Raw genomic sequence first — 25517 nt, forward strand, 5'->3', positions numbered from 1 at the left:
CGAACGAACGAACGAACGAACGAACGAACGAACGAACAAACGAACATGTGAACGATTACTTACAACTTTAGGCTTGTATGGTGGTTGAATTTCCATTTTGTATAATTTGACCCAATCAATATATTTGAAGAACTGATGATCTCGAATGTCTTGTTCTCCAGTTTCACCAGACCCCAAACGACGACTCGGATTCTTCGTCAAAAACTAAGAAGAAAAGAGGATGGTTGAAATATATCATTGTGATCGCTAACAGTAACGAGTATAGGTTCCCTATAAATAAGTGGCACCTCAAACACACCCGGTTCAATGAACTCTCTCCATACGCGAATTCTCAAACAAATGACTGACTTCCATAAGGCGAAAAATAACAAAGAAACGGTATAGTTGTATTATGACCATGAATGGCTATTTCATTGAAATTCTGCTGATATGAACTTCTGTTATTCAAATCTCTCTGTATTCCGAACAAATGAGGTTTCATGTTCGAATTATCGAGAGTCAACCGCAATCAACAATGCAATATTTAAGCTAACACAGAAAATAAGCAACTTACGCCTTTGATTATAGAAATAGCTTCTCTGGACAGCGATCGTGGGAAAGAGACAGTTTGCTCCAAAACTGAATTGAAAAGTTCGTCTTCGTCCTCACCATCAAAAGGAGGCTGGAAAAAAAAGATTTCATGAAAATGATGGCAATCGTAAAAAATACCTTTTAACCCCTCTCTATTTCTCCTGTTAGCAAAGCAGAGCTATTTAGGATATGTATCCTACTGTGTCTTCTGACATTACGTCATATTCATAACAAGTGATTAGTTACAAGACAAGTGGCGTAATCATGATATGCACCCCTACAATGTCTTCTGACATTAGGTCAATTCTACAATAGCTGATTGGTTACAAATGACGTAATCGTGATATGCACCCCTACAAGGTCTTTTGACATTAGGTCACTTCAACAAGAGCTGGTTGGTTACAAATGACGTAATCGTGATATGCACCCCTACAATGTCTTCTGACATTAGGTAACTTCAACAAGAGCTGGTTGGTTACAAATGACGTATTCATGATATGTACCACTACGATGTCTTCTTGCATTACGTTTACTTTTACACCAGTAAATTATCCATGGATGTATCATTGTCTTCTTCGGACCCAGCAGCTGATTGGTTGAAAGTGACGTATTGACTGATTTTACGTCACTTGTAACCAATCAGCTGCTGGTTCCGTGATGTAATGTGAATAGGGTCGAAAACAACAAAAAAGTTACACAGTTAATTACAGCGAAGTAATTATTGTGTTGTAATTGTTACCTTAGACAGAAAATCAATTCGAAAAAAACATACAGAGGCCAAAGTAAAGTTTTTTTTGTTTCCAGACGGGAAATTATTTAAGACGAGCAATTATAGCCTCTATTCATGATATGCACCATTACAATGTCTGCTGACATTACATCACGGACCCAACAACTGATTGGTTGTAAGTGACGCAAAATTAGTCAATACGTCACTTATAACCAATCAGCTGTTGGATCCGTGGAAGACATTGCAATGGTGCATATCACGAATTCAAGTTTTTTCACACACGAATGAATTTTGCTCTCACCTGTCCCGCCAACATTTCATAAATGAGAACACCAAGCGCCCACCAATCAACTGAAGCACCGTATGGTTGATATGCGATGATCTAAACAAACATTTTTGAAAGTATAAAATTCGTTAAATTACTATTCACAAAATGAAAATAATGCTTCGCAATGGAATAATAATGAGTACACAACACAAATCAATTTAGGATTAGCATTAACTTCTACATTTGATAATCCTTTGGGTGAAACTAACAGTAATTATTTGTTACTTGTTGACAAATAAGTCTAAAGTTTTGAATCTCTACTTGTTTTTTTTATATAGAGCAGTTTGCACAACAGAAATTGCAATAATGTTTCTATTAGTTAAACAATCAATACTGTATGAAGGAAATCGGAATCAGGCTTTGGTGAAAGTTTCATGCTATACAAAATCCATCAAACACAAAAGCTAGAAGATGTAAAATACCTCAGGAGCGATGTAATCAGGAGTACCACAGAAAGTTCTTGTTGTCTTCGGTGCAAAGATGTTTTCCTTACACATACCGAAATCAGCAATCTTGATGTGGCCACTCTGGTCTAATAACACGTTGTCTAATTTCAAATCCCTGAGCAGATAAATAGAACGTTAGTGTGCTGTTTGTTTGAATTCAAAAATTTCTGAGAACCCTTTAGCAAATACCTATGGCGTTCTAAATTCATTTAAATATTCTAAATTCAATCTTGCGCCATGCAAATACATATTTTTTTAATAAGAAAGTATCTACACCTATACCAGGCTAGTACTATGGTTAGTATTCTATTGTTCTCCAACAATAGAGCCAATGTTGAAATACCAAAAACTGAGCCTACACAATGCTTACAAACGTTATAAAAAAACATGTATCCCAAAACTGTCCAATGTAACAAAAAGGTTTCCCTCTTTAAAAGCTCCTAATGCATGCAAACACTAATCTTATATTAAACAGCTACTATATCTAAAAGATGAAGCAGTGGGCTTTGATTTTATGCTTTAGTTTCCTGGTTGGTTTGAACAGATCTAGAATACGAGATGAAAAGTCAGGCAAGAAATTCAACATAAGTTTTGCGAATTAAGTTTAAGTTGACTGACAATGGCCAATTGGCATTGGTGCTTGAAAATTATCTTAGTAGCCAATAATAATAAGAAGATACTTACCGATAAATAATACCACGCTTGTGTAAAAATAATAACCCCTCTACAATCTCAGCTGCATAAAACCTGAAATCAATATAAAGGTGAAAGTTTAAAACCTGTGAAAAGGTTTAATGCTCAGGAGTTAACTTTTTTAAGGCTCCATGAGGGACGAGTTTTCGCGTCTTGAAACAGCCAAAATACCAAGTCCCATACCGAGGACCGTCCCAGCTCCCTACAGCTTGATTTAAAGGGGCATAAACAGAATGCTTTTTGAAAGAGTATGAAATAACCTTTCAAATGGTACCAAAACGGTTTTCTAACTCCCAGGCTACAAGCCTCAATACCATTTTGAATTTTTGAGTTTCAAAGAAAAAAAAATCGCGAAAATATTTCTACATTTTCAAAACTACTGTGCGTTCAAAATTAAATTATACATTGTAAAAATCCATGATCACTGTGAAAAGTACATTTCCCTCCAAAAAACATTCATACGTAAAACGTTTAGTAGGGGGTCAAGCCTGGGGCTCTTTTCTACGACCTACGACCAGAAAATTGTATCACAACAACTCTCTGACTAAAACATATAAAGAAATACGCAGCCGCTTTAAAGACCAACTAACTGTCAGCTCTACTGCGACGTCAAATCTTGTCCTGGTCGTACTGACATCGGTATATTTTTTGAACTTCAAGCGGCTGTATTTCTTTGTGTGTTTTAGTCAGAGAGTTGTTGAAATACATTTTTTGCCCAGAATTTCGTGCTCTTTCAGGTGGTACCAATCATTTTCGTTTATTTTGACTTTTGAAAATCAGCTATTTTCCTACACCTTATTTTCCCTTGCAGTTTTACCTATGGCGTCACTATTTTGGTCATAAAAAGATTTCCCGGGCCTAATCCGCGTCCTCCCTCTCAAAAATATCTTGTGATATAATGTTCTTTGGAATTAGACTAAAAATGGCTAGGTCGTAAAAAAGATTTCACGGGACCCCAGGCTTGGCCCCCAGGCTTGCCCCCCCTACTAGTTTGGGTAATATACCGAGAAATGGAAATTTCACCAGAATAAAGGATACTTACACAGCTTGAGGTTCCTTAAACTTCCCAACTTGTTGAATGTGAAACATCAGATCACCACCGTTGACAAACTCCATCACAAAATACAAACGATCCTATGGGAAAGAGAAACTAATTACAGAGGGGTTCAATCCCAGCTGGCACACGCCGTTGTTTCAACGTTTATCTAATGTTCATAACGTCCATATAACGTTAGACCTTAAGATTTTGGACGACCAAAATGCCTTTTCTAAAAGGGTATTGACGAAACATAAGTCAACATTTCCATTGCCTCATTTTCTCTGATGAGAGAAATTCATATATGACTCTCTCTAATTCGATTTTCAGAAATCTTCTTTGAATTAAGGAAAGATTGGAAATGCAGAGAGTATCTTATACTACTTTTCAGCTGAGGGGACCAATATTTTAGTTCGAATTATAGAAAGATTCGAATAGTAGAGTTTGAATAGGAGAGAGTTTGATGTGTATGGCAAATCAATATTAGACAAAGTTTATGCAACAGCAACTCCGTTGCCAAACGTTTTAGCCCAAAACCAACTCTTACGTCTAAAAAAAAGCATAAAACGTTTTGGCCTGAAATTTATACTTTAGGTCTAAATTAAAAGAGTAACCATATACATGCTGGTGTTTAACACATCACATACCTGAGTAGTAAAACAGGACTGTAACGCAGTCAAGAATGGTGGTTTCCCTTGCAAAGCCAACACTCTCTTCTCCGTCATGACGCATTCTAAATCGTCGTTTTGTAAGACGACGTCTTTCTTTAGAATCTTGATGGCGTATACACGATCAGAACCTTTCTTCTCTGCTAACATGACCTGTGAAATAGTAGAATTCATAATATGTACCACTGCAAATGACTTAAAAAAGAGAGAAATTATGCAACTTTTCTGATTTTGTTCCACCCAAATACGTCACTTTTTCTATTGTTTAAGTGACGTATTGGGTGAAAAATTTTGAAAATTCTCAGAAGACTCTCCAGTGTTGCATATTATGAATAGGCTTTATTAGCCGAGTTTTCAGCAAGTATTTCAACATTTGACGAAAACATGCATACCCTTCAAAGCTCTTGGTATGTCAGTCTTCATTATCAAGACCAGTTTCTCTCTTTAATGTATCCAAGAATCCTAATTTCCTTGATCTAAAATTATCTTTAGGCGTTAGTATGCACTGGGGGAGGCGTTTGGTATGCCAACTTACGGTGAGTGCGGCGAAAAACTTAGCTTTAAGCAAAAGGGACAGATGTATAGGGTTAATATGAACTGAGCATTTTCAAAAATGATGACAGATACACACATCCCCTCCCTCTCTGGCTAGTATGTAAACTCTGGGAAAATTTACTACACACCTTTCCGAAAGATCCTTTTCCAATAACTTTTAAGAAAGTGAAATCTTCTAATTTGAACCTTTCCATATCACTAATGACTTCTTGTGGCGGTTGATGTGGGGTGGTGGGCGGCGCTTGGATATTGTCACGTTCTGAAGGACTCATGAACTGGAAAGAAAGAAAAGAATTATTAGTTCAAAGATTTTAGTTCAGCTTATAATGTTGAAAAGTTTTTACTGGGTTTGAGGTTAATTTAGACGCTAGACACTTAGATGCTTTTGAAAGCAAACACCGTTTTTAAATAATAAAGACATATTAGTTCAGCGACCTTTAGGATAATTTTTATATATAATCTAGGTAAGAGAATCATTATAGCTTGTAATAGCCGAAGCGAATAATATCTTTTGGAAGAGATTTTCTTTGTTAAGTTTGCCGTTCAGAGAGAAGGAAAAGTCTGGTAAAGGCGTAAAGACCAACCACCAACAATGATTATACCTGGAATTTTTTAGCGAGTGCAGCCACGGCAGCATCGTCTTGAATAGGGACGTTATAAAACTCTCCTTCTTCTTGGTTGAGGAGTTTAAACCATCCTTCGATTGGTTCTTTCAGTAGTTCCGAGATACCGAATGACATGGAACCCATGAAATCGTTTGAAGTTGCGAAGTCGTAGTCCCATACTTCGACTGATAGACGTTTGTCTTTTTCCGCTGGTGTGATATCACTAGAGAAAATAGGTATGTGTTTGTAAGGTTAAAAGTATTTTGACTAGTATCTCGGGCAAATATTTCCCTTAAGGGGATGTAGTGGTTTATGTTTAGCACCAAATCTTGCATCCTTCGAAAGGACTAATTCTTTTACATGGGCATGCGTCGCCAGTTTTATTCGAGAATCATACAACGTAGTCAAAGAATATCTGTTATCTTTTTAATTATTATCAATTAATTTTACTATTTCTTTCAGCCACCATGGAGCTTTGATTTCATTATTTGATTTAAGTTTTAGTAGCTAAAGGACTGAAGGCCAAGAAGGAGTATTATTCCAGATCAGAATAAAGTAGTTTTTAAGCCGAATAATTCTTTGGTGTCCATCAAGGCATACGAACATCTAGATCTAGACCTACACAAATTTAGAAAAGGTATAAAATGTAACTTACAAAGAAAAAGTTTCGCCCCAGGTTGGATTCAAGTTTTTCTTCATGATTTTGGTCTTCTTTTTGTGAGGCTGTAGCTTGATTTTGACGTACGGATCAGACATGCCTGTTGGGTCCATTGGAATCAAATTCTTCGCTTCTTTAACTATGGAATAAAAACATTTGAGGTAAGAAATAAAGAAATTATAAAGTATTAGGATTACTTAGACAACATTCAGATGCCTGTTTTTAGCTGCTCCCCCTTTAGGTTTCTACCCCTCAAACTTTGAATTCTTGTATCCTGTATTATATTCCCCTTAAAATGTAAAATAATTTTTAAAAACCACCCTAAATTTTCCTTCATCTTATTTTGGTCATTTCGATGCTGACGATAAAACCCATGGTTCAGACATATCTTTCCAACAGGAAGTGAAGCTATTCTACTGATTGGAGCTAAAATCAGCCAATAGAAAGAAAAGTTTCATTGCATAATGGTGGAGAAATACGGTAGTGTCACATTCCAAGTGTTCTTAGTCGGTTTTAGAGTTGAGTATCGATTAAATTATCAACCTTTATCAAAATGAGCATCGATAAAATGTCTTCTTGAGCGAAAGCCGTTTGAATAAGGTTGCCATCTATTTCGATCTTGAGATGTGCTTTCCATGTTTTGAAGGCAATATCTTTTTGTGCAAGCGCAGTACATTTTTAGAGCAAGCCAAATTTATTTTTGAATGAAATACAAGCTGCGCTACGGCTTTTATAGAGACGCATTTCGGAACAAACCTTTTGTTCTGAGTGGGAATATTTTTTAAAAAATCTTAAAGTCCCACGGGTTTTAGGTTTTAGGTTTCTTCCAAATATCTAAAAGGGATTTGTAAGGTTTGTTTTAACAGGCCACAAATTATTAAAAAAGGTCGTGAGAACGTACTCCTAATAAGGGATAATGGTACGCCTTAAATATAGAAACTAGCTAGACATGCAAGAATTAACAGGAACTTAGTACAAAAATGTTTAAAACATCTGGGAAAGGTATTTCAAAATTTCAAGATATGTCAGCTATTAGACTGGCACCATCGACGTATTTTGATAAATCACTTGTAAAAGTAAACAAAGCCAAACTTTAATACATGTAACTATACTGCACAGGGTCAAATATTGGCGCGAAAACGAGCCTTTTATATTAATGAAGTGGGTGTGAGAAAGTTTGTGCTTCGAATTCTATATTTACACCTATTAAAGTTCATGGAATTTTTTTTTTTTTAACGTGACATAATATTTTGATGTGATTCGCAAAGGAGAAACAGGAACTTAAATAATTTAGTTATTTGATTAAGGTAAGTTTTTTTCAAACTTTTTTTCAATACACATTTTTTTTATAAGAACATCCAAAATTTTGGAAGCCTTTGGATATTCTTAACTTTTTGAGTTTGAAGCCTAAAAATTTTCTTAAAATGTTCTTATTTTCACCATTTTGAGGGTATTCTTGTCTATTTCCTTTAAAAATCGGGTCTTTTAGAGTCTACAAAGCCTTAAAATGTTCTTAACTCATTCTTAACATTTTGGCCATCGAAGCCTTATGTTCTTATATAGTTTGTTCTTATAAAAAAACGTATAGTCTTAGAATGAACAGTCGGTGAATTAAACTGTAAATCTGTGTTACAAGCATTACCTTTTTTATTGTTCGTTAGTATAAACTATTCCCCTCGCAAATACACTTTTTTTAATAAGAACAAACTATATAAGATCATAAGGCTTCGATGGCCAAAATATTAAGAACAAGTTAAGAACAATTTAAGGCTTTGGGGACTACCAATTTCTTAGGAAAATGGACAAAAATGCTTAAAACATGGTGAAACTAAGAACATGTTAGGAACATTTTTAGGCTTAAAACTAAAAAAAGTTGAGAACATCCGAAGGCTTCAAAAATTTAGGATGTTCTTATTAAAAAAACGTGTAAAGGTCTTTTAAGTAAGTAGGTGCATTTCTTAACCAAGAAAAATGAACTAGCAGAAGATATAACTAAGTTATCAAGGAAAACGCAAGTTAAGGTGTTTTGTCGGTTGGGTAAAATGTAAATATTTCTAAACTCTGAAAACCCTGTCACGAAACTGTCACGAAAAACTATTACGGGCGTGTATTTTCATCCTAGCTTCAAAGCTTATTGTTGTTGAAACAAAACCTAGTTGCAAACCCTCTTTTCCAAACACAGTGAGTTAGGATATCAGACTCAAAATCTGGGGACAGATAGTGTCAGAGGGTACAATCCATCGTCTCGACCACGTTTGAGTAATGACGATGATGGTGATGATGATGTATTTTCGTATCGAGATTTTAATTTAGCACATTCAAACAAAAAGTTAATCATGAACTTACTTTGAACAGTGAGCCGTCCTTCGTCTTTAGCTTTCGGTTCGAAGAAGATTTTGACTTGGATACGACCACGTTTCTCCGTGTGATCGGCGCCGCATAATTTCGGGATACAACCTGACTGTTCGCAACGTTTGTGGACGTTCATGTCACATGCTGTAAAGAAAAAGGTTTATTTTTTACAGGTTTTGTACACCATACGGTGCGGGGACAACAAAATGTTAGCGGTACACTCTTTCGTTCGTGTCACTGACCAGTATATACCCTGGACCAAGTTTCTCAATCCCGGCCAAGCAAAATCTATGATCAGAGTTTTTTGAAAAGTGATACCCTAATGACGGCACTACTCAATAGCGGTGTAAATGCATCGAGAGCGTTAGATCTATACTTTCTCTCGAAAACCTTTGATGATGTAGCGGCGTTAGACGTTAATTTTTAACACTGCAATGGCTTCTTTGATGGGTACCAATTCAAAAAAAAATTCGATCAAAGATGACGGATATAGCTTGGTCCAGGAATATATAAAGGTCAATGATTAGTGTATGATCATTCCCTTGAGAACGGACCGAGTCCGAAACATGTCGGGAAAAATCAAAATATAATAGCCGCATTCTTTTTCACCGTCCAACATACAATGATTAGTGTATGGGTATTCATATCATGCTACAAGAAAACACAAAATCATACAAGGGATCAGCACTTGGTTTGCAGGGTTGTTTCTGAAGTGTGGTCCAAAGAGCATTATAAGAATCTTTAGCAAAATAAGCTATCAGTTTCCGAACGTTTTCTTGGACTTTCCCGCCGTTTGTGGCATCATTAGCAACTTTGTATACCTTATCGGGGAAAACTTCGTCGGGGAAAAGTGACGAAATTTTGGCGAAGTGACGAAAATTTTCCCCGGCCTTAATGCGTTTACCAACTACCAGCAAGTGACGAATATTTTTCCCCGACGAAAATTTTCCTCGACGAAGTTTTCCCCGATAAGGTATTTAATACATGCAACATAGTGACGAGTTTACAATTCAAACGTGCATTCGAAAAATTTGAGTAATAAAGGACATACAAACCTTGACATTTTAACCCTTGTTTGAACAAACCATATAGTAGAGTTCCGCAGTGATCGCAAAACGTGGGACTTCCGTACGTGTGTACTTTGAAACGATGTGGGTTTTGTGGAGCCTAGATTGAAAGGAAAAACAAGATTTTTAAACAAAAATTGTGGAAATACTGAAGTAAAACAAAGCATTCTTGAGATAATAGCGTACCAGAATAAAAAGTAAATATGGAAACCTTTTCAGAGCCAAGAATGAGAAGTTCACTCGTTTACTGGGCTTTGGGTACGGATAGTTGTTTAAACAGGTTCGGATGAAGCCATGGCAACTGATTAATATCGCAAAAAAATCAATGTAGTTGCTCTTTTTTTCGAGGCTGTAGGCACTTCGTATTTTTTTCCGTCAGCGGTCGCAACGAACCCAACTTCAGCGATATCAAAACAAAAGAATAATTCATCTGTGAAGTTTGTTTACTCACCTGAGTTGGGTGTTGACCGCTAAAAAACCCCTTTCATTTAGAACATGGGTTTCGACCGCTAAAATGGGTTTCGGTCGCTAGGTTGGGCTTCGACCGCTAAGTTGGATTTCGACTGCTGAAGTTGGGTTGCGACCGCTGACGGAAAGAAATACGCGTAGGTACTGGCCTGGACGACCGGGTGCATAATTTTGCCGGGAGCTGAAAAGCATATGTTCCAAAAACAAATGGTCAGTAAGTTTGCCTTTATTCTGCTTTATTTATGTTCGAAGTACTCGTGTTCTAAAGCTTGAAAATACGCCAGCTTAAGGTTCTTATTGGTTGTGCGCAAGATTTCATGCGTTTTGATTGGTCAATGAAAGATAGAACTTACGTCATCAGGCCCAGTGTCAGCTCCTGGACATTTGAATGAGACATATTCATGGCATCTTTTGTGTACACCAAAACTACATACTGGAAACGAGAAAAACAAGAAAAACCAAATGATTAATTTTAAACAAGTGGTTGATTTTTATGTCTCCCTAAGGACTCACATACTATAGTTCACCATGAGAACAAGGTGATACACTGTACAGGGTGTCCCTAATTAAAGTATCGAGTCGAAACACAACTATGAGTAGAAACTTTTATGTGTGTGTTCACAAAATTGTATTTTAAGCTCTCCCTCTTTTTTCTTTGTCATTACAATTAATTTATACGTTGTAACTACCTGTTGTAATAAGCCTGTGTGATGGAGAACGTTCTTATATTTTAGCGATAACACACACAAACTTTTCTACTCAATCGCATGTTCAAACTCGATACTTTAATTAGGGACACCCTGTATAATGCATTTCATAACGAATTCAGTCTATAAAGCAAAATACTAAAAAGAGAGAGATTGTCGTTCCAAGTGCAATTTTTGTACCGGTGAGGCACTGAGACGTTTCTTGTAAGTGCTCAAAATTGTTAAAGCTAAATTATATAGCCCAAACAAAAACAAATTAATGTAGATTTCCTGATTAGAGATATCAAATGGATAAAAAATATTTTTATTGACAGCTCGAAAGAGGCTACACTGGTGACACGAGCAATTCGTGTACTTCACAGTAAATGAGTAAAAATAGTACTGAGTGTCCTTTTCTAAGACTGTCAGAAAAATGAGTCGAATTGAAAGGTTCCAGGGTTAGGGGTTTTAAAAAGTCGCACAGATCTGCACAGATTTGATTTCTGCTAAAATTTTACCCCCTTAAAGCATCAGCGACGGAGAAAAGAAAATTTGATTTTAGCCTTTTGGTTTCACTGAGAAAACTTCATTACCAAGCAATAAGTGATATATGAAAGCTTAGGTTACCATGGTGACCGATAGCGACTGGTTACCAAACTCAAATATTGTCGTGACTTATTCCGTTGCTTATATAATTTACGAGAAACGAAACGTATTTTCCCATACCGCATCATACAATCAAGGCTGTGCGCATCCCCTCTGATATATTTGATGCGTATCGTGTATAAAATTCCCGTTCGAAAGTTACCCTCGTCTTTGTGTTTTCGATTTTTAGAAAATTGATAAGTTTTATATGAGAGATCTCTAAATTTCATTAAATTTGAACTAAAAATTTGAATGGCTAGAGTTTAATACAACCATTGGATTTCTGAAGCTTTAAAAAATAATTGAAACAGGTTACCCCAAATTTGGGGTAACTCTCGGACGAAAATTCTACAAAGGCATCCCCTATATAAAGATCAATTTCGGGGATGCGCGCAGCCTTCATGTAATCTTGTAAATAAATTTTAACCCGTGAAACGTAAAAGAAAAACAAAGTTGTCGAAAAATCACGTGGTGGATTGGTAGAGGCAATTCAATGCCTGAATTTCAAAATCGTTTCCTAGCTTCCTGAGAGTATAGAGGTATGAAATGTTCCAAATTCAACGCATAAGGTTCTGTGTCAGATCGGCTTCACTTATTAAGTAATGATTTACCCGTTATTCTATAAATTGGTCCAGAATTAATTGCTGGTCCATCTGATTTCAAGAAATGGCTAAAAAGAGACTGCTTCTAGGTCATTTTAAGCCCGAGGGATGAATGGCAGGTATATTTTTGGATGGACATTTTAATAAAACATAAAGGAGATGAAACTATTGGATAAGAAAAGAGAAGTAAAAGTAAGAACAACAAACTTTGCATCTCGGGGTAACCACTGACCTTTATAGATCCATGTACCAAGCTATATCCGCCATCTTTGATCGAAGTTTTTTTGAAAGTTGGTATCCACAAAGAAGCGATTGAAGTTTTTTGAAACTTTGCCTAGCGACAAACGGCGCTACATCATTTGTGTACAAGCTCTCTCCGCGGGTACCAATTTAAAAAAAACTCCAATCATAATATTTTGCTTGGCCGGCATTGAGTAACTTGGTCCGAGAGATATATAAAGGTCCGTGGGGGTAACAGAGCACTGATAATTCCTGCAAGAATACTGAATATCCCGTGATCAAGCTTTAAGCTTAATGGCTTATCGCTACCCATTTAATTACAACATTTATAACAGAGATCTTTGGATGAGTATAATGCTTTTAAATCTTAATCGATTAAGCTATCAAATTAGATGCCATTCAATGCAATTTTCTTAGCTCTAATTAATGCTAATAATGCGTCTCATGGATATTAATAGGGTTGCTAATAGGATGTATTATCTATGCTAAATCCAGTAAAGACTTTCGTTTTTACAATCACTGCCCTTCTTTTAATAAAAATCGATCACGCACGTGTATCTCACGTGATTTTATAGTTGAAGGGCACTAATGTCCCAAAATTTAAAGAAAAGCCTCTTTTTCATCCAATTTATTTCATTTTCCTAGGGGTTTTCGCAAAAATTTAGATTTTAAACTTTTCACGAGGACTAATTTCACTTAAGGTATGTCCCAGGGGGGGGTCAGTGTACCAGAAGGTGGCATGTATCCTGGGGTGGGTGGGTGTTTGAGAAAAAAATTTGTCATGTACTACCTGTGTACTATAATTGGGGTGTTGGGTCCAAAATCGATTTTGATTTTTACTACCTGTGTACCAAAATAGAGGTGTTGGCAGGTGTTGGGTCCAAAAGCGATGCTAACAGTGTGGAAACAAAAAGGTTCAGAAATTATCTGCTAAAATAGAAATGTAAAGTTGTTCTATTATAAATTGATCAAGCCAAGTTTGTCCAAGATCATTCTTCCAAACTTCTTGGAATGAATTGAAATCCTACCAGATCCCACTGAAATGAAGGTTTATCGAGTCAATGTAAACATTCGAACATTTGAATTCAAACATTCAACATTCGTACATTAGAGGTGCGAACTCTCACGCATTGGTTGTGAGACATGCATTTCCACATGGTCTCACGTAATTTTTGAAAAGTTTGATTTCTCACGCATTTTAGATTTTTGAGAAATTTTTTCCTGTTTTTCTGATTTTTGGAAAAAAGTTTTCCCAAATTCCCTATTTTCCGAAAAAAATGTTTTCCCGATTTCCCAATTTCCCGATTTCCGAAAAAAAGTTTTCCCGATTTCCCGATTTTTGGAAAAATGTTTACCCGATTTTCCGATTTTCGGAAAAAAGTTTCTCTATTTTCTCGGATTTTTCAGGTAGTAACCGGTAGTAAATGGGGGGTATGGGGTGGTTTTGGGATTTTTCCATGTAGTATGGTGTACTTCAGGGGTGGGTGGGTGTCAAGTTTTGAAAAATACCTTGTAGTACACATACATGCCGCTTTCTAGTACACTGACCCCCCCCTGTATGTCCGTCTAGATGCGCGAAATTCTTTGATTCTCAATTCGCTAAAATTTACTCACTTATAAAAGTAACTGATTATAAAAAAGAACAAAATGAAAATTAACGGATATTTTTTGTAGGCACTATGTCTCAAAATTTAAAGCAAAGAGAATCTTGTTTGGAAGAAGGTCTCATTACAAAAGGGATGATTTAGAAGCCGAACAGAACACTTTCATCATGAATGACCTCAGACGAATCATTCTTTAAACTTTATTATTTCATGTTGATGTGAAATCTGAATTAAGAAAAAAAACATTGCATTGAAGAAAATGTTTTACAATCATTACAACGTTAAATTTTTTAAAAACTTTTTTTTTAAACAACACCTAAGCAAAATATCTCAGGGAGATGAAAAAGAACTATTATACAAATGGAAGATGGGAAATTATCAAAACAAACCATCGAAGGCTCACTATTATATTGTGTAATAAAATCCAGCAGAGTATTTTATTTGAAAATTTAAAATAACTCTATGTGGTCTTGATTCTTCTAAATGGCTCAGTCTGGATGGATGTAAATTAATCAAAATGGATTTCATTTATGGAAAGCCCACGCACAATTCATGATATGCACCATTGCAATGTCTTCTGACATTACATCACGGACCCAGTAGCTGATTGGTTGCAAGTGACGTAAAATCATTCAATACGTCACTTTCAACCAATCAGCTGTTGGGTGCTTGGAAGACATTGCAATGGTGCATATCATGAATTTGACAAAGTGGCATGCAGCTATCCTTAAAAAAGCCATTACAAAGGGCACGGGGCCAATCCCCATCCAGGCCCAAACCTCTAAGCGGTTCAATTATAAGCCAGTCTTCTGGTGTTAGAAATTTATACATAGTGGTCAAAGCGAGATTTTCCGTCTCAGAACGAAAATAAATTTTACATGGCAAATCCACTGACCTTTATATAACCCTGGACCAAACAATATCTGCCATCTTTGATTGGAGTTTTTTTAGAATTGGTACCCAAGGAGAAGCCATTGCAATGCTAAAAATTAACGTCTAACGCCGCTACATCATCAAAAGAATTTGAGGCAAAGTAGACCTAGCTCTCTCGATGCATTTACACCGCTATCGAGTAGTGCCGACATTAGGGTACCAATTTTCAAAAAACTCCGATCAAAGATTTTGCTTGGCTGGGATTGATAAGCTTTGTCCAGGGTTATATAAAGGTCAGTGGGCAAATCTTAGCACACATATTCTGGAAATTTTGGTGAGTTATACAAAGAAACTTAAAGTAGCAGAGTTAATCTGTTTTATTAAAGTTCCTTGATTACACAGAATTTTTTGGATGGAAAAGCCTCTTTATCTTTATACAATCCACTGAGACGGAAGGACTTTTAACACTGTATACCATTATTATGGTAATATTATTATGGTTTACGTGGTGGCCGAATTGATAAAATTTGATAAGATTTAATCTCAAGCAGGGTTTACTAATCTCACGCATTTTATTTCTAAGTGTCTTGCAGCTATCCTGTAAAAAGCGATCACACGGTCAATCGCCACCCAATAATAAGCCTATACTCCATTGAGTCTTTTTTTAAACTAAGTTATAGCAGTATCATTATAAAAAAATCAGCTATCCTGTAAAAAGCGATCACAAGGCCAATCGCCACCCAATAATAAGCCTATACTCCATTGAGTCTTTTGTAAAACTAAGTTATAGCAGTATTATTATTAAAAAATCAGCTATCCTGTAAAAAAAACGATCACAGGGTATACTCATATACTAGCCTATACTCCGTTGAGTCTGTTGCAAAACAATGGTATGATTTACAAGTTTAACAAAATTGAAAAGATTTGATAGAATTAATCTCAAGTCGAGGTTCAGAGCGTTTCTTAGTCACATATATAATTCCTTTACATTTCGTACCTGAAACGGCACGAAACTCCGAGTATCGGAAAATAAACTTGTCTCTATTATTGACTGATATATCGCTCTACCGATATTATAGAGCACTTTCTTGAATCGCAAGTCAGATTTGCAAATATAATTCCTTTACATGCAAGACTATCGGTGAGATTTTTAGGTCCCTTTTTAGACGATCTAAATTCAGTGTTGCCTTCCGCTTTTAGATTTTCGAATGTTTGAATTTTGAACTATTAGTAACTCTGTCTCAACCAGAAACAAATATCCCATACACAAACGCTTAGAAGGTTGTTGTTATGATAAGGGTCCACTCACATATCGATTTTTCTCACGTCTAACGTCAAAATGATGCTAAGTCCAAGACCAATACTTACTTAGCGTCACTGCCTCAAACCCCCACCCCTCGCGTTAATTAGAAGTTAGTCGTGGGAAACATCGATATGTGAGTGGACCCCTAAATAAAAAATTATGCAAAAATAAAAATATAACCACTGACCTTTACATTGATAACCGTTATTTCCAACTACACCCCTAAAAAAGAAGAAAAAAAAGGACTTTATTATCATTGTGTGAATGCCATGCCTAAACGACCCAGCTAGTCAGAGCGATAACATGATCATCAATAGTCATAATTCTAGTTGTTCTAGCCTAGCAGTATCATCGCCAAAAAGTCAAAGAAATATTTTAAGCCAAGACTGCAAAAACAATGACCAGTCAGTCAGTCAGTCAGTCAGTCAGTCAGTCAGTCAGTCAGTCAGTCAGTCAGTCAGTCAGTCAGTCAGTCAGTCAGTCAGTCAGTCAGTCAGTCAGTCAGTCAGTCAGTCAGTCAGTCAGTCAGTCAGTCAGTCAGTCAGTCAGTCAGTCAGTCAGTCAGTCAGTCAGTTCAGTCAGTCAGTCAGTCAGTCAGTCAGTCATCAGTCAGTCAGTCAGTCAGTCAGTCAGTCAGTCAGTCAGTCAGTCAGTCAGTCAGTCAGTCAGTCAGTCAGTCAGTCAGTCAGTCAGTCAGTCAGTCAGTCAGTCAGTCAGTCAGTCAGTCAACCAGATAGATAGACCAGACATAACATACACTTCGTCAGATGCATCAAGAACAAACCTTAAAAACTGACAGAGAGGGTAGAAACCTCGCAGTCATGGTCAGTTACCTCAAAAAACATGTGTCCCTCCCCAAAAAGAAAGAAAAGTGTTGGTTAGTACAAATTAAATCAATTCTTAAAATCTAGGGCATGAGGCCAACATTATTTTTCTTTACTTTCATTAACGACATCATTATAAAAGTAACCAGCTTAACCTGGCAATCTATGAGGTCCCTTTCATATTTATTTCATAGGACAAAGGCAATCGTGACAGGCATGACCACCTGGTACATTTTCTGTATCAGTCAGTCTGTATCAATCTCAAAAGATTCTAAGTTTCGAAAATTAGTATTTCATTAACCAATGGCTAATAGTATACACTGTCTGGTTTCATAGAGTAGTTAAAGAAATTCATGCATTTAAACTGACTAAAAGAAAAAAGAGCACAAACAAAAAAAAGCAAAAAAAAAAACAAACAAACAAATAAATAAATAGACAGACAGACAGACTGAGCGACTGGGAAAGCAATTTGGCAGTGGGGCATTGCATCAACGAGACTGAAAATCTAAAGAGAACAGTTTCAAGATCCAGTATTCATATTCTAAAGGTTATTAGATTACAAAGAAGGATCAACCTAAAACCTTTAAAGGGTCATTATGTTCTGATATGTTTCAAATTTCAATATAGTCAAATCCTCTTGAAAAGCTACAAACTTTATCAGACCATTATTAAATGAAGAAGTATCAAAACCTGAGTTGGCTTCACTTCCTTCCCCTGTTTAATCTTTAAAAAGAACATGGCTCACAAAAGACAGATTTAGCTTACCCAGTTGGCACACAACGTTGTTTTAACGTTCAAATAACGTTATTTGGACGTTATGAATGTCAAATGGACGTTGTTTTGACGTTGTGTGCCGGCTGGGTACTGAACCAAACCTTTACTACTGATTTTCTTACCCCAGTACAAAATTTCAACTCGACCTCACAAGAATATCTACACTTTATTTGCACACTCTGGCCAACAAAGAAAAAATGGAAAATCTGGAATTTTTAAGTCTAGGGAAAAGAATATTTCCAAAAAATGCTTTTCAAAAATTAATAGGTTTTAAGGATGCAAGCATTTGATAAAAAAGATTGATTAGTTTCACAGAGGGCTTCTTTCAATTGAAAGCTTGATGATGATAAGCTGTGATAAGCTCAATTTCAACCCAAGTCTTTTTAAAACGAAGAAAGGAAAAACTAATAAAGCCAGTTGAAAAATAATACTTTAACATACATCACAATATAACTAAATTATAAAAATTTCGAACAATTTTTATTTCATAATTTAAAAGATAGGATAGAAGAGAAGATATCAGAAATTGATAAAAAAAAAGGAATGAATAAAATTTCAAACCACAACTTTCATTAAACTTTTGAGATTATTACAAGATCACCAAATCTTATCACCCATAAAATGGGATCAAATCTTGTAAACCCACTTTGATTCTTCAAAAGAAACTCATGTCAAAAATATGAATAGAAATTGAATGTTTAAATGATAAAATAGATGTTATGTTACATGAAAAATCAAGAGCACTTCATTCTTGAAGAGGCTTTGATTAATCCATTAAAATTCATAAAGACTAAAATGTTCAAAATTTTTAAGCAAAATTCATTTAACAAAAAAAACAATTATGATGGATACATAAAATTGTACTATGAAACTCTGAGGGAGGGCAGGCAATAAATAATCTTAGAAAGGCAGGGTAGCGTCCGGCGGTGGTCAAAAGGGCACTTTTTCAGAATTTTTCCACCAAAAAGGATGTTTTTTCCAAAATTGTAGTGAATTCAGGAAGGGCAGTGTTCAATAACCGGATGCTAAAAGAGCATGAAAAATGGCTTGGAGGAAGTAAAGAAGAGATATGTGTTGTCCAAAATCTTGCTTTCAAAAATCATATACAGTATCCAGGAACCCCCAACCTGCATTTATCACTCATTCCCAACCCTTGTGCGACATATAAAATTAACCTGGTTGATAAGTGATAACCAATCTAATGCAAATAATGATTCAATTCAGTTTAGCTTACCATAAGGAGTATCTTAACCGATCATTGCCAGTTCTGAGGTTATTTTCATTAATGTAAATCAATGCAATATTAATATTACCTTCTTGGAACTAATTTTCACGAGAACTAATATTCACGGTAGAAAAAAATTAGAAAAATTGCATTTTGAGGGTTTTAATTTTTGTGGTTTTCCTCTTTTTTGGACAAATTTCTTTCATTTTCTCCTAGGGATTTTTCAAATTTTTCAATAAAATTGTATTTTGCGGGTTCAAATTTTTGCTAAAAAACGCTAAAAATAATTCCCGCAAAAATTAGTTCCAGTAAGGTAATATAAATAAAATAAAAGACAATAACAAGAATTCTTCTGCCCATTCTCACCAGATAGAATAAGAGAGAGCGTTACCAAAAAATCATCCTAGAATACTGAATAGGCAAACAATCAAATATTGGTGTAAAGATCAAAATTTTAATCCTGGATTTCTACCTCAGTGTTTGTTGAGATTTCTTGTAAACACTGTGCAATGTTAAATGTGGTTTTTAAATGTATCTATCAAAATTGTTTGTAAATTATGAATTCATAATTTCCTTGTATTTTTGGTACAGGACATCATTTAACGAATTCTCGTATTGCTTACAACAGCAGTGTTAAACTAAAATAAAGAATATCTTTCTCCCCTTTTCAGGCAGTACGATCACACAATTTGAGAAATGCATAGATGGATGCTATCATAAAAAAGAATGTATAAGAGGGCCCATATCAATCATTTACTTGACAAGTCATTTTAGACACTGACTAAGACATTGACGAAAGATAACTTATTTAATACCTCTCAAGAATATAATTAAAAAAACCGTTAATCAAATTTAGCATTAAATTTGTGACAATCTTCTACTTCTGAGTTCTAATCCTATTTATCGCAAGAAAATATTTTAAATATTTTTTCATGACAAATTATGGTGGCTTAAATTGAAGGGCAATCAAGAGGCTAAAAAGGAATTACACATTTTTGACATTTTTTATAAAAAAATTGATATAAATAAAGTCTGGATTTGTTATGACTACATAAAAAAAGGAAATTTTGAAATAAGCAAAGATCGGTAAAGGAGAAATAAGGATAGAAAATATCATAATAGGTGTGAAAACAATACAATGAATCAAAAAAAATTCCTTTAGGATTTTCCCCATCTTCCATTAAAAGGGATAACATAGAAAAATTATTCCAGGGAAAACAAATTGCTAAATGGTAGAAGGAAAGTTATTTCCAAGGACCAAATAATATTAAAAAAGAATCTCCTCTGAATAATTAACAATATAAAATTGATGGGTAAAAATAATATGGTTCTTTACTTTGTTTTCTTGGTCTTATATATAATTTCTAATCATTGTTCCTATCCATTAAAGATACTTTTACGTCTGTGCTGTAAGGGAAATGAGTACAGTTTTAGAAGGTACCCAACAAGCTTGAATATAACATAAAACTTTAATCCTACTATAGTTGTAGATTGTAAGTTTTTTGTGGCGCTTTTGATTACATAAAAATGTGCAATTTTTCACAATTTGTAAAATAGTTCAAAAGTACTTTTCCCTAAAAAGATGTTAAGTAAAGGTGCAAAACAAAAAACAGCTTGCATTTCAGGTCCCATAAAACAAGTGAAAAAATAGATCTAAAATGCTAAACAAACTTTGGATATCAAATTCCAGATAAAATGTTAAAAAGTAAACTAAAAGCGAAAGTGGCTCAAAACTCGAGCAAAATAGAATGAATAAATAAAACTTTCCTTTGTCAATAATGAGTGGTCAAGACTTCAAACTTTTGTTCAGTTTTCAACCAGGTTAAAACTACAAATCAGATCCTGGACCAACAAGTATCATTAAATTAAAGTCAATTTTATATAAAAGTTTCTCTACATGAATTATAAGTGAAACAATAATGAAAATCCAAACACACTTTTATAAAACCAACACACAGTAAAATCTTCACTTTCAGACAGACACTCCAAGTTTATAATTAATTTTATCAATTTTTCTGGTATGAAAGAAAATATTGCTAAATTAAAACACAACACCAAAAAACTTCTTTATTGTCAAAGTATCAGCCTAGATAGTTGAAAGTGAAAACTGCACTGGGCTCAACATCAGTATTTTACAATACTATGACTTACTGTAGGTGTGGTATCACTTACAACTCTCAAAGATGAAAATTCTTATCGACTAATTTCAAATATTCTTGTTTTAAAACTAAACAAGTGAATGATGTATTTCTTTCTTGTTTCGTCAGAAGTTGCTACCTGGCCAAATTTTAACTGAACTTGGTTCCACTTAAATTCAAAAGGTATATCTCCAACTCAAGAACAATCTCAGTAAATTTTATACATCATCAATCTCACAAGAGAAAAATGTAAGAACGAAAATAATGTGTTCTGTAAGTGAAATTGATAAACAAAACTGAAAATTGGATTGAAATGGTTTTGTAAATTGAAACATAAACTGACCATAACCCACCCCAACACACCTCCCAAAAAATAAACATCAACAGGCAGATTCTATCTGGTGATGCAGAATCTACCATTTAGAATAAACATATACCCAGATTTCCCACCTATATCTCTTTCAATCAATAACCAATCCAATTCATGAACCACCAATACATAGATATAAACAAGCTCAATCGAACAGAATTGACGATTGAACAAATTGAACTAAATCGAATGTGATCAAACAATTGAAATTCGATTGTCAAACTCAATCAAAAGTCAATTAAATGTCAAAATCCTGAGTAACATTTGATTGGTTCGATTGTTGTTTGACTGTGTTTGATTGGTTCGATTGTTGTTTGACTGTGTTCGATAGCTCTATACTCTAACAGAGATTAAGTTCCCATCGTGTGACAAGAAAAAAAAAGTTTGAAACCCCTTCAATATCTTGCCCAGGGCAGCTAACCAACTAACAAATAAGCCAAATTATAGCCGAATGCAATAGAACACATTCAAACACAATCCAAGGTAATCAAACACAATCATATCTCAATGGAACACAATTGAATACCGTAAGTTGGTCTAATGCCGACATCCCTCATCTAATTTTGACACCCTTTTTAGAGATAAGATAGAGATAATAATAGGAAGGTTGGAACCACTTATTATAGACAAACAATTTTTTCCTCTCTTATCGCTAAGCAAAGAAAATAGTTTCAAACAGCAATTCTGACCTTCATATTATCTCTAATGAAGGGTGTCAAAATTAGAAGAGGGGATGTCGACATTAGACCAACTTTTGGTATCAATTGAATCTAGATTCTCGCTCTAAAGATATTTCACATAAATTTGTTAGCTATTTTTGTCCAAAATCCTTGGGAGATAGCATTTTTAAAGGTTCTAGGGGTTTGCCAAGAAGGGGGGGGGGTCATTTAAGAAGGGGGATCAGACCCTTTCTGCACTATGCCCTTCTTTTTGGCACCTGTAGACAGTGCCTTGCCTGACGGGCGGCTGTAAACCTCCATAACACTTCTTTTATTTGTTTCAATCAGTGATCCTAAGGTGTAGACTGTTTCTTATATTTAATTCTCTGAAGAAAGCGGAAATCTGATGTGAGAGTTACAGTAGATTGCCAACAGAGTGCCATGAAAAATTCTTGAATTAAACAAGAAGAATTTGAATATTTTCATTTTGAAGAATTGGTGCAAAAACCTGAATTACTGTATGCAAAAGTTTTATTTCTTAATCGTGTTAGTTTAACTTTAATTGAAATGGGAAATTTGGAAAATTTTCCATGTTTAGTTTTTTGCACAAACCCCTCTGTAACTATTGGCAAGCACTCCGTTGCTAAGATGTTAGCTTTAAATTAAAAATGAAACCACTAAAAACGAAAGTAAGATCGGCCCGCACTCCAAATAAATCCTGAAATCTTGATAAAAGGAGATAATAATTTAATTCAATCTTAACCTAAGAATATCATAAGAATATCTTAGGATGATTTTCGCCAAAAAATTAAGTATAATCCATGATGAAATGAAAAAACACCGTTCTTTAAAAAAAAGCGTTTAGACAATCAATAATCAGGATTTTAAGTGGATGCTCAATTGCCTATTGATTGTGATTGTCAATAAAAATAAAAATAATGGAATCAATCAATATCTAATCCATAAATTATTGTTAGACCTTTTGTAGAATCAGGCATCATCATATCAAATAATAACTCCAGTGTCACAACAACACATAGAAGAGTGTACTAAACATTTTCTCATAATCATGGTTTTAATGCTGGCAAATGGAGTTTTTAATAACTTTAGACATACAAACTTTTGGTAGATTGAAACTTTTGCAAGATTGAAAAATTGCGAAATTTACGACATTCAATTTCGCGAATTGTTGGATAAAAATGAGAATTTTCAAATGAAAATTGCCTTAAAAGTGAAAAATATTTCTTAAATCTGATTGAAGACGGTTGCTCTTACCACTTTAAGAAGATATAAATGAATAAAAATATGCCGGAAATTTGATATTCATTACAATAGGGTATAGGGCCACGGTTACAAATAAGTTGTATTCAAGTCCTCCAACCGACTCACTTTTCCATCTTAAAAATCTGATCTTTTTCTAGTCGGAAAGTCGGGAAATTTATCAGATTTTTTAGCGATATTATTCAAAGAATTTTGTAGATTCAGCGTAGCCAGCGTTTTGATCATTGCGTGTTTTTATGATTTTTAACTGCATTTTTTCAAAGATATTTTGCGTTAAAAACGCTACACAACTGCTTTTTGCGTGGCCGCGATATGGAAAATAATCATATTTCGGCTTGCATGCTTGATGATTCTTGTTGCCTGAACAAACAGCTATGCTCAGATCGCATTTTTCCGATGATTTTAGCACTGCCGGACCACCTATATTCAAAGCAAATTTTTCCGATGATTTAAGATGCTGACCGACCGACTGACCGACTGACTCATATTTTGGGGCTAGAAATGATGCGAACACAACTTATTGGTGACCCAGGCCTAGATTTCCCATTATTTTGAGAATTTTTTGCCAGCATAAACTTTCAGGAATTGTCCTGTTAAGAATTTTCAAACAACATATTCGCGAAAAGCGCAAAGGTTTCTGCTTGTGAAAGTTTGTTAGCCTAAAGTAACATGACATTACATCCTACAAAAGGTATATTGATCATCAATACAACTTTCAAAATTCTCAGAAATAACCTGGAAAAATGTGTGCTCCACCATTGTGTATAAAATTGTTTGGGAGGTAAAGAAACGCGTTTTTGCCTACAAGGGGTTTAATCTCAAAAGGGAAATAGGGAAACCTATTCCCTTTTAATAGGGAAAGTGGGTTTTCAACTTCTAACTTTTGATAGCGATCTTCTTTTAGCAAAAGATTTTCAGGGTGGTATAATATCATGAATAGATTGAACTACTAAAATTTGAGGGAATTTTTTGTTTGACAGAACTTAAGAAAAGCTAAAAAAAACAACTTTCCCTAAGGGCTAAGGAAATGCAGCCAAAAATGGGTTTGTTTACCTCAGAGACCAAACGGTCCACCAGTGGGGAAAGCATCAAAATAATGTGTGCACATTAGTTTTACAAATTACGGGAAAGGTGTATTGGAAAAAGTTATTGATTGTTCCAAGTTGGAGAGTCTGGATGTACATACACAATATGTTTGGATCCAGTCAACTTACCAAATAAAATCTTTACAATGTGAGCAAAATGTTGGCTGCTTAAAAAACTTTGGTACAAATTTGTGATCCTTTACTTCAAATATATTTTTCTCTCTGATAGCTCCACGTCTGTTAAACCCTCTTGCTCCTTCTTCTCCTCCACCCCCTTTAGTTGACATTGTCTAGCATTAAAAGTAAATCTAACTTTTTTATGAAAATTTCTTTATTCAAAAGCCACCTCTAAAAATAAACGACAATTTTTGGTCAAATAAAGTATCCAGTTTGGTTGAAGCAAGCAAGAAAGCGACCTCAACGTATCTCCAGGAAAAATCCACAACTTTTAATCGAGTTTCGATATACAAACATTCATAAAAAAGCTTTTGTTTTCTGTGTATGACTACGACATTTTCTCCAAGCTCTCTCCCTGTGTGTGTACAAAATGTTTTGTAGAATGTTTATCTACGCAAAACGCGGGTAAAACGCGGGATATCTTGTTTTTTGGCAGCGGAAGAATAGTAATCCCGCGTTTTAAGCTACGGAAAGTTGGATAAAATCCGTTTCTCGGAAAAAAGAGCACATTTGATTGTCTGTGTTCGTGTTATTTTTGGCATAAAAATCTCGAGATTACTTACTTACTTTCGCACAATTATTTTCGGAAAATCTCTGTGTAGACGCGTCAAAAAGATAGAAGATCCTATCGTCGACACAATCACGGCACAATCACTAACAAGTGAATAATTTAGGAGGCGGAAAAACACAAGGGAAAACAGAGGCAAACCCGGGGCGGAGTAAACAGTGAAAGAGAGGAAGTTAAATGTATTTATTCTACCCTCGCTATTGTATTCTTTCATGCACTGCGGCTGCAATCTTCATGCATATATATTTTCCCACGTTCATTTATTCCTTTAACGGACAATAGAATCA

The 25517-nt window shown here is 35.0% G+C and overlaps 1 protein-coding gene across 4 annotated transcripts in view; it reads right to left on the reverse strand.

Annotated features, from left to right (window-relative positions):
* LOC136821759 (calcium-dependent protein kinase C-like) overlaps positions 1 to 25517 on the reverse strand; it is a 43542-nt gene that overhangs the window by 2380 nt on the left and 15645 nt on the right. For 3 of the 4 annotated variants that reach the window (XM_067077972.1, XM_067077971.1, XM_067077974.1), the window contains exons 4-17: positions 16317 to 16351; positions 10530 to 10609; positions 9697 to 9808; positions 8636 to 8785; positions 6287 to 6428; positions 5629 to 5854; positions 5155 to 5301; positions 4451 to 4624; positions 3810 to 3901; positions 2759 to 2821; positions 2051 to 2189; positions 1602 to 1682; positions 554 to 661; positions 64 to 204 (exon numbers count right to left, since the gene is read on the reverse strand). In XM_067077972.1, coding sequence (XP_066934073.1) covers positions 64 to 204; positions 554 to 661; positions 1602 to 1682; positions 2051 to 2189; positions 2759 to 2821; positions 3810 to 3901; positions 4451 to 4624; positions 5155 to 5301; positions 5629 to 5854; positions 6287 to 6428; positions 8636 to 8785; positions 9697 to 9808; positions 10530 to 10609; positions 16317 to 16351 — 1690 coding nt within the window. Of the gene's footprint in view, positions 1 to 63; positions 205 to 553; positions 662 to 1601; positions 1683 to 2050; positions 2190 to 2758; positions 2822 to 3809; positions 3902 to 4450; positions 4625 to 5154; positions 5302 to 5628; positions 5855 to 6286; positions 6429 to 8635; positions 8786 to 9696; positions 9809 to 10529; positions 10610 to 16316; positions 16352 to 24614; positions 25002 to 25517 lie in introns of those variants that run through there. The other variant, XM_067077973.1, reaches the window with a different exon arrangement.

The sequence above is a fragment of the Clytia hemisphaerica genome, unplaced genomic scaffold, assembly GCF_902728285.1.
Source record: "Clytia hemisphaerica strain Z4C2 unplaced genomic scaffold, Clytia hemisphaerica genome assembly, whole genome shotgun sequence".
Lineage (NCBI taxonomy): Eukaryota > Metazoa > Cnidaria > Hydrozoa > Leptothecata > Clytiidae > Clytia > Clytia hemisphaerica.